At 41.8% G+C, this 10,005-nt stretch overlaps 1 protein-coding gene across 1 annotated transcript; it reads left to right on the top strand.

The window, feature by feature from the left end:
* Positions 1–474: 474 nt before the first annotated feature.
* On the top strand, positions 475–5,273 carry LOC134329410 (uncharacterized). The gene is made up of 2 exons (XM_063010667.1): positions 475–1,363; positions 3,857–5,273. Exon 1 carries the CDS (start codon positions 480–482, stop codon positions 1,296–1,298), a length of 819 nt encoding a protein of 272 aa, XP_062866737.1. The 5' UTR covers positions 475–479; the 3' UTR covers positions 1,299–1,363; positions 3,857–5,273.
* Positions 5,274–10,005: the final 4,732 nt, after the last annotated feature.

Here is a 10,005-nt window from a genome sequence, read left to right as displayed (position 1 = left end):
TTCATTGAACTTGTCTTTGGCTGAAAGTGCATTGTAAATTGTCACAATCAACAAATTGACAGGAATGTCCAAAAACACTAAAAAAAAACCTCAGAACTGTGCTTAAAGCGCCTATTTGAGCTTGTCTAACGCTGAAAATGCATTGTGCAATGTCACTGTTAACAAAGTAATATTGTGTAATGTAAAGTAATATTGTGAAATGTAAAAAAACACTAACAAACATCAGAATTGTGTCAAAAGCGCTTCACTGAGCTTTGTCTGTGGCTGAAAGTGCATTGTGCTATCACTATCAAAAAAGTAACAGGAAAGTACAAAATTATCAAAACACTTCAAAACTGTACATATATGACTTCATTAAGCTTGTCTGACGCTTAAACTGCATTGTGCAATGTTAATGTGCAATTTCATTATCAGGAAAAAGTTTAAATCGTTTTCAGATCTGTGCATGAAGTGATTTATTTATTTTCAGACCATGGACTATGGATGATATCAGAACTGTGTGTGAAGATCTTCCACCCATTTCTGAGGGAGGACCAAAGTTTGTGGGAAAACTGAGACTGTTTGTTGAGGGTTGGAAGCCATCCATCAATGAACTGGCAAGAGCATGTGCATGCAAACTCAAGCTGGACTGGACAAAAGTCCAAGGGCCACTACCTCTTACTACTGATATCTTTTATGATGCCACAGTGGGAGGCAGATTTCAGACTGAGTATACAAACCTGTGCAACAGAATCGAAAAAGGATTTCCAGTTAGACTGGATCTCACAAAACTGTCTCAAACCAGACAGATGGAAGGGGAGCATGTCAACGATTTTCTCCACAGACTTGAGGCTGTGCATGAAGCTCATTGCGGGATTGACAAACCAGAGGATTATCCTGGTCTAGTCCTCTCAGCCTGGGAAAGCCACTTGAAGGAACGATTCCTGAGCGGTCTGAGAATTGAGATTCAGAAGAAAGTGAGAGACGACTGTGTAGAAGCAGAAACTGGAAGACTCCAAACAATCTTGGCATTTGCGGTACATGTTGAAAAGAGACTGAATGAAAAGAAACAGAGAAGTAAGGAAGACAGAGAAAGAAAAGAGCATCAGCTTCAATGCGCAGTTTTAGAAGCTGCAAAAGGTGGTTTCGGACGTGGACGAGGTCGAGGTCGAGGAAAGGGAAAACAAAAAGGAAAAGGAAAGTCAGGTCCAGATGGCGAAAAGGATTTCTCAAAGTACAAGTGTTATAACTGCAACCAACTTGGGCACATTGCTAGAAACTGCCCTAAAAAAGGACAATGTCCGAGACGAACAATTTGAGGAGGAGGAGGTGGAATGAAGGGTACAGGGAATGAACATCACATCCACCAGACACCAAGAATCCGGTAAGACTGTTCTAAATTATCAAATGATACTGACAAAACCCTCTGCTTTGCCCACACTTGAATTAAGAATTGCAGATCAGATTGTCCCATTTCTAGTAGACAGTGGTGCTACTATTTCTGTGTTAAAAACGGGAGCTCTACAGTCTGAGCCGCGATTATCAGGAAGAAAAACATTTGTAGTAGGAGCGGGTGGGGTTCCTTTGAGTGAATCTTTCACTGACGAGCTGCTGTGTTACTATGCTGATAGTAACACGACTCTACAACATGCCTTCCTGCTATCGCCAACCTGTCCTGTAAATCTCTTGGCTAGGGACCTAATGTGTAAGTTAGGATTAAAATGATCTTGTACGACAGAGGGAATTGATATAACCACGCTAAATTTACCCCAAATCCCTTCCAGTTCTACACGCGTCTGGATGGGATGGCGTTTAGAATACTCAAATTTCTGGTTATCCATTCTGTGTGAATTAAAGTCAAATTATGACATTGTTAAGGATGTGAATGATCTGCACTGTACTGCGGGTGTTGAACCTTTTCCTGTTGATATGGAACAAATGTGTTTGTTTCAAAACAGAGATAGTGAGTCAATCTCTGTAAAAACATTGTTCGTGGGTGAACAGTGGGCCGGCTGTACAGTATATCTAGCACCTGATCAGAATAATTGGTTCAAAGGGGATGTGCCTTACATTTCTCTAGCAAAGGAAAAACATACACAGTGGAAAGACATGTCTAAATTTATTTTATGCTGCCTAAAAATTTCTGATTGGCAGCCTTGTGAATTTGATAACTGGGAATATTCAGAAAGCTCTAAAGTACACAAAGTGCTTGTAGATCAAAATTTCTCAGCACAGGCTGAGGTTTCTCTTTTTTCACAGCATGTAAATTTAGTAAATCAAGCTGATTTCTTGGATTCAATCGAACCATGGCTGTGGTCAAAAGATAAATATGACGTAGGTCTCATGAAGGGTGCACCCGAGTTAGTCATATCACCCAAAGGTGATTACAGACCATGCACTGTCCAATATCCTCTAAAGAAAGAGGCCCTTGAAGGTATAACCCCTGTCTTCAACAGTTTGTTGGAGAGAGGGATTATAGTAGAATGTCCAGACTCACCTTGTCGCTCTCCTATCTGGCCAGTAAAAAAAGCCACTATCCCGGGTAAACCTGCTCAGTGGAGATTCGTGCAAGACTTGCAAGCAGTAAACAAGGCCATTCATGCTCGAGCACCAGAAGTTCCAAATCCACACACCATTTTGAGTCAAGTCCCTGAAACCTCAAAATGGTTTTCTGTGATCGATCTTGCAAATGCGTTTTTCAGTCTGAAATTGCACAAACACTCTCAATTTTGGTTTGCTTTTTCTTTTCATGGAAAACTATATACGTTTACTCGTGCTCCACAGGGGTATGCTGAGTCCCCATCATTCTTCAACGCTGCACTGAAAGATAACCTGTCTAAGTTTTCTTTTTCAGGCTGCAGCGTTCTTCTACAATATGTTGATGATCTATTGATCTGTTCGCCTGATTATGATACCTGTGTGACTGATACTATCTCTTTGCTTCATTTTTTAGCCCAGAATGGACACAGAGTGGACAAAGACAAGATGCAGCTTGTGCAATCAACAGTCACATACTTGGGTCACACTCTGTCAGAAAAAGGGAAGTCTTTAAGTGCTAAGAGAATTTCTGCTATTGTACACATTCCGAGACCAACCACAAAGAAGCAATTGCTTTCATTTCTCGGTATGACAGGATACTGTAGAATGTGGATACCACATTATGCCCAGGTGTCTTCACCGCTGCATGATATGGCACACAAAAAGAATTTAGTGGCTTCTTCTAAAGTCCAGTGGACTCCCGAAGGGGAGGAGTCGTTTGTAAATCTAAAAATAGCTCTACAAAACTCTCCTGTCCTGGCTTTGCCAAACCCTGAGAAACGGTTTGAACAATTTGTGGACGAAAAACAAGGATATATGACTTCTGTTCTGTTACAGGAACATGGAAACAAACTGAGGCCTGTGGCTTATTTTAGTGGTAAACTCGACACAGTGGCTCAAGGCTACCCATATTGTTTACGCGCTGTAGCAGCAGCTGAAAAGGCTATCATATCTTCTAGAGAGATAGTGGGTTATGCTGACATTACCCTTCATGTTCCGCACGCAGTATCTATGATTCTGTTAGAAAAACAGACATCTCATCTTAGTGCAGCGAGATGGCTGCGTTATCACACACTTCTGACAGAAATGCCAAATGTGACAGTAAAACGATGCACTGTTCTGAACCCAGCTACTCTCCTTCCCACAGAACAGGAAGGAGAACCCCATGACTGTCTGCACACATTGGATCTTGTCTGTTCACCTAGGCCTGATTTAAAAGATGTGCCTCTCGATAATGCTGATTTAATCCTGTATGTTGATGGATCTAGCTACAAGGATCCCATGGGCGTGACTAAAACTGGTTTTGCTGTTGTGACTTTGACTGACTCTTTGATTACAGGTAGCCTGCCTTCTTCTTACTCTGCACAAGCAGCTGAGCTTGTAGCTCTCACGGAGGCGTGTAAATTTGCAGCAGGCCATACCGTAACCATTTACACAGACTAGTTTTGGGGTTGTTCACAGCTTTGGGACATTGTGGAAGCAAAGAAACTTCCTAACGTCATCAGGTAAGGCGATTGCACACCACACTCTTGTGTCAGCTCTTCTGGATGCCGTTTTACTACCTAAACAAGTTGCAGTGGTACATGTTCGTGCACACACAAACGGCTCGTCCCCTGAAGCACAGGGCAATGCACGAGCTGATGCAGCTGCAAAAAAAGCTGCTAGAGACCCGACTTACTTTTCAATACAAGCAACAGTCATTGAACCTCAGGACGTGACTGTTGATGAGATTCAACAGGCTAGAACAGCCAAGGATGTAAAAGCCTGGCGTAGTTCGGGGTGTACGTTTAATGGGAAGATTTGGAAAGGCCCTGATAACAAACCATGTCTACCTTCCTATTACTTTCCTTATTTTGCGAAAATGGCCCATGGTGTGGACCATTGTTCGAGGGGAGGAGTGGTGGATGCAGTTGGACAACAGTGGTTTGTTAAAGGCTTCTCAAATTACTCACAAACTTTTTCAAAAAAGTGTTTAACCTGCCTGAAGGTAAATTCAGCAGGTGCAGTTCAAAAAAACCCACACACACGGACATCCAGAACCTGATATGCCATTTGATCACTTACAAATGGATTTCATTGAATTGACACCATGTCAGAAAAAGAAGTATGTGCTTGTGATCGTTGACATGTTCTCCAAATGGGTGGAAGCCTACCCAACAACTCATCAGGACACACTAACGGTAGCCAAAATCCTGATGAGAGAGATTATTCCTAGATTTGGTATTCCTAGGAAAATATCCTTGGACAATGGACCCTCCTTTGTGGGAAAAATCCTGACACACATTAGTGATGTGATTGGCATGCCATTGCACAAACACTGCGCTTATCATCCACAGAGTGCAGGTTTGGTAGAGAGAACAAATGGCACAATTAAACAAAAATGGATTAAGGTCTGTCAGGAGACAGGGTTAAATTGGGTGGAAGCCCTTCCATTAGTCTGTATGAGTTTGAGACAGAGAGTGTCATCAAGAACAAAACTCTCGCCGTTTGAAATAATGTTCGGACGGCCACCAAACACGGGATGTGCTCCCAAAAGGGACACATTAGCCCTAGAAGACGATCACATGCACAGATATTGTGCAACGCTGTGTTCTGTGTTGTCTGATGTGCACAGGAGGGTGAAGGAGTCTTTACCTAGTCCGGCAGTGACGGGACACACTGTACAACCAGGAGACTGGATCCTGACTAAGGTCTACAAGAGGGCTAACTGGAAAGCTGATCGCTGGCAAGGACCATTCCAGGTGTTGTTGGTTACTCACACTGCAGTAAAGATTGCTGAGAGGGACACTTGGATCCACAACTCACATTGCAAAAAGGCTCCTACTCCAGAGTAACCTCACATTTCACCATGGCGAAGGTCGCTTGCAGTCGCTTTCATCATGATGGCTGCATCTATCTGGACAGCGGTATGGATCTGCACACAAGAAAAGCCAGAGATAAACACTGGACTTAGAGATCCAAAGACTAACATATTTTGGCAATATGCTAACAGTGAGGGAGAATTGGACTTGGAGAAAGAGGTAGATTTTACTTCTCCTCCTCCACCTGGATGGGAAAAGATCGCGTTAAAGGAATTTGGTGATATTGAAGTGCAACAGACAAATAATTCAATACAGTGAAACCTAAGGTGAAAATAGTATACAGAGTAAATGAAGTCATTGCAGAAAGTGATAAACATGTAATGATGGATGTACTTCTCTGTGTTCTGTATTCATGTGAATTTTTTCTATTTTCCGTTTGTTTCTAATGTGTTTGTTTATCCTATGTAGTATTCGGTGGAGTACCTTAAGTGGTCGCATAGGCAGATGGACCGTGAGAGAGTTTTCCCTTCTAGTTGGTAAAAGAACGTATCTTTTGAAAGTTTTGACTGCCAGTTGGGTTTTTCGCTCTCACACTCCACCATTATGCTGATCTCATTTATTTACCTGATTATATTTTTTATTTTTTATTTTTTATTTTTTTATTTTATTTTATTTATTTTTTTTATTCTTTTTCCTCAGAATGTAGAAGGTTTCGAGTGTCCAAGTGACATGGGGAGGAGTTGTCGTGGAAGAAAAAATTAAGTTTTTTGTCACTGAAACTCGAACCTTGAATAAGTTTGTTTATACTGTTTAAGCTACTGAATATGTGAAATGAACACGATGTACTAGAACAGAATATTCCACTTCTGTTTGATAGCAAGTTAACAGTTTAACAACATCATTGCTCTTATCTATATGGGTTGAACCTCTATCTATAAAAAACATTACAAAGAATGTTTTTTGGTCCTTCAGCCTGCATACACTTTGCTGACTGTTTGGATCCTCTGCAGAGAATAAACTATCATCTTCTTACTAACTTCAGCTCTGACTCTAAGTGTCTCATTATAGTGTAATTGTGTAATTTTGGAATTCTGTCACCACAGACACCATCCCGCTTCAAAAGACCAGGCCTTCCCTCAAAGGTGGACCAGTTATCTACAAAATCAATGCAGTTTTCTGAGCACCATTTAGACATCCAGCGGTTCAGCGACAACAACCTGCTGTAGGTTTCGCCACTGGGTCGAATCGGTAAGGGGCCAGAGCACACTACTGCCTCGGACATCGACCTAGCTAACTTACACACCTCTTTAACATTATTCCTAGTAACCTCAGACTGCCGTAAATGAACATCATTAGTGCCGACGTGGATAACAATCTTCGAAAATCTACGATTAGCATTAGCCAGCACTTTTAGATTTGCTCTGATGTCAGGCGCCCTGGCCCCTGGAATACAAGTGACTATGGTTGCTGGTGTCTCTATGGGGGTTGCAATACGCACGTGTCGGAGCTGAGAATCTCCTATAACCAGAGCACTTACATTAACAGGCTTCTCAGCGGGTGGGTCACTGAGTGGGGAAAACCTGTTGGACACGTGCAACTGAGATGGTCGGTGCTTTGCCCTACGACTATGTCGCCGAGACGTCACCCAGTCGCCCCGCTGTGAGGGCTCTAATGCCGGAGTCTGGGGTTCTGTACCTGGACTGCTGGCATTTGGGACTACTACAGCTGTATCTAAGCACTCACTAGTAGTAGTCTGTTCTAATGCCCGAATGCGCCTTTCTAACACTGAGATCTTCTCCGTCAGACTAACAACTAATCTACACTTATCACATATAAAGTTATCACTAAACACGGAGAAGGAATAACTGAACATGTTGCACACGGAACAGGGATATAAAGCTCCTGCTGGGGCCATTATAATAATAGAGAAAAGTACTTAGCTTTAGAGGATGAGTTGAAGTTGATGTTTATGTTGGTTTCACCGGTGCTTCTGCTGGTAGTCACAGAAAAACGGCTTTAATTCCGGACGAAACAGGCGATGATGAGCTGGAATATAAAAACCAACAACCAAACAACACAAACGCGCTTCGTTCGGACAAAACGGCTGTAATTCTAAAGGAAAACGGTGTTTATGTGCTGGTGTACAAAATAAATAAACAGAATGCGCTTCCTACGAACAGAAAACGGTTTTAACTCTCCACAAAACAAAGGTGTTTAAGCGCTGAACTACAAAAATAAACAAACACAAACGTGCTTCGTGCGGACAGAAAGCGGTTTTAATTCTGGGTGAATAAGATGTTTATGCGCTGAATTACAAAACAAACTAACTAAAACCGGCTTTGTTCGGATGCCGGTAGCAGAAGTTTTCACAAGCACGGATTTACGTTAGTAAACACAAGTGTAAACACAAGCGCTTTCTTACGATAGACAAAATAACACTCTATCAACTTCGCGCGGAATAGTAATGTGATATGTAAATGTCCTGTTGAATAAACTACGCTTAAAACACCAATAAGTCGTCATCCTGAATCTCTTTAAAAACAAGAATAAAACATTTACCGTTTAATATTTCATTCACTGCTGCCTGTCCCATATGAGAACATGACAGCGCGGGCTCTGTTTGGAACTATTCGGGGGCACATGAACCACGTGACAGTGTGGCGGCGAGATCAAGAAGTGACTCTCTCTCTCTACGGCTCTGGGTAGGATAAATCGACAGAACACTCAAACTCAAAAGAAGCTTTATTGGCATGACAAATAAGGACATTCGTAATGCCAAAGCTTAGAGAAAAAGAAAAATAACAAGAAAGAACAAATATATACAAAAGAGTTACAGGTCCAAAAAATAAAATAGAATAAAATAATAATAAAAACAGTGCAAATAATAACAATAAAAATGGTAACATTTACAGTTATGAGGTAGTCATAAAAATTAGTTGTGTGCGTTTGTGCGTGCGTGTGTGTGTGTGTGTGTGAGAGAGAGAGAGAGAGAGAGACATGGTCACCCACTGTCCCTTCCCTGGTGGCAGATGTGTGTGTAGAGTGCTGCTAGTGTGCAGCTCTTGACGCGGTTCCGGTTCCGTTCCAGTTCCCGAACTTGATTTTGAACTGGTTCCGCGTGTTTCCACCGAAAAAAAGAGGTTCCAGACAGCGAACTTGCTTTCTAATCTGGCACCACAGAATACTTGGTTTTTCAGCGCGAACCGTGACATCATCTGTGGTCGTGTCACATTGTCGAGGTTTGAGAAACTGCAAAACCGCATTTGCGCTGCACTTTCATCTTTTAAAGTTCACATGATTGCATTTTAAACCAGTTTGCCACTGATATTCGCAAAGCTGTGTGATATGACGTGCTAAAAGTGACCCGGACAATACGAACACCGCTTAACGTGAAAAATAAAGCATAACATAGCTTGTTGTACTAAAACAACGACTGTTCGTGTTTATGTTGGTTTCACCGGCGCTTCTGCTGGTAGTCACAGAAAAACGGCTTTAATTCCGGACGAAACAGGCGATGATGAGCTGGAATATAAAAACCAACAACCAAACAACACAAACGCGCTTCGTTCGGACAAAACGGCTGTAATTCTAAAGGAAAACGGTGTTTATGTGCTGGTGTACAAAATAAATAAACAGAATGCGCTTCCTACGAACAGAAAACGGTTTTAACTCTCCACAAAACAAAGGTGTTTAAGCGCTGAACTACAAAAATAAACAAACACAAACGTGCTTCGTGCGGACAGAAAGCGGTTTTAATTCTGGGTGAATAAGATGTTTATGCGCTGAATTACAAAACAAACTAACTAAAACCGGCTTTGTTCGGATGCCGGTAGCAGAAGTTTTCACAAGCACGGATTTACGTTAGTAAACACAAGTGTAAACACAAGCGCTTTCTTACGATAGACAAAATAACACTCTATCAACTTCGCGCGGAATAGTAATGTGATATGTAAATGTCCTGTTGAATAAACTACGCTTAAAACACCAATAAGTCGTCATCCTGAATCTCTTTAAAAACAAGAATAAAACATTTACCGTTTAATATTTCATTCACTGCTGCCTGTCCCATATGAGAACATGACAGCGCGGGCTCTGTTTGGAACTATTCGGGGGCACATGAACCACGTGACAGCGTGGCGGCGAGATCAAGAAGTGACTCTCTCTCTCTACGGCTCTGGGTAGGATAAATCGACAGAACACTCAAACTCAAAAGAAGCTTTATTGGCATGACAAATAAGGACATTCGTAATGCCAAAGCTTAGAGAAAAAGAAAAATAACAAGAAAGAACAAATATATACAAAAGAGTTACAGGTCCAAAAAATAAAATAGAATAAAATAATAATAAAAACAGTGCAAATAATAACAATAAAAATGGTAACATTTACAGTTATGAGGTAGTCATAAAAATTAGTTGTGTGCGTTTGTGCGTGCGTGTGTGTGTGTGTGTGTGTGTGAGAGAGAGAGAGAGAGAGAGACATGGTCACCCACTGTCCCTTCCCTGGTGGCAGATGTGTGTGTAGAGTGCTGCTAGTGTGCAGCTCTTGACGCGGTTCCGGTTCCGTTCCAGTTCCCGAACTTGATTTTGAACTGGTTCCGCGTGTTTCCACCGAAAAAAAGAGGTTCCAGACAGCGAACTTGCTTTCTAATCTGGCACCACAGAATACTTGGTTTTTCAGCGCGAACCGT

The sequence above is a fragment of the Trichomycterus rosablanca genome, chromosome 15 (assembly GCF_030014385.1).
Source record: "Trichomycterus rosablanca isolate fTriRos1 chromosome 15, fTriRos1.hap1, whole genome shotgun sequence".
Classification (NCBI taxonomy): Eukaryota; Metazoa; Chordata; class Actinopteri; order Siluriformes; family Trichomycteridae; genus Trichomycterus; species Trichomycterus rosablanca.
The sequence above is the reverse complement of the archived record's forward strand: the minus strand, read 5'-3'. Positions and strand labels throughout refer to the sequence as shown.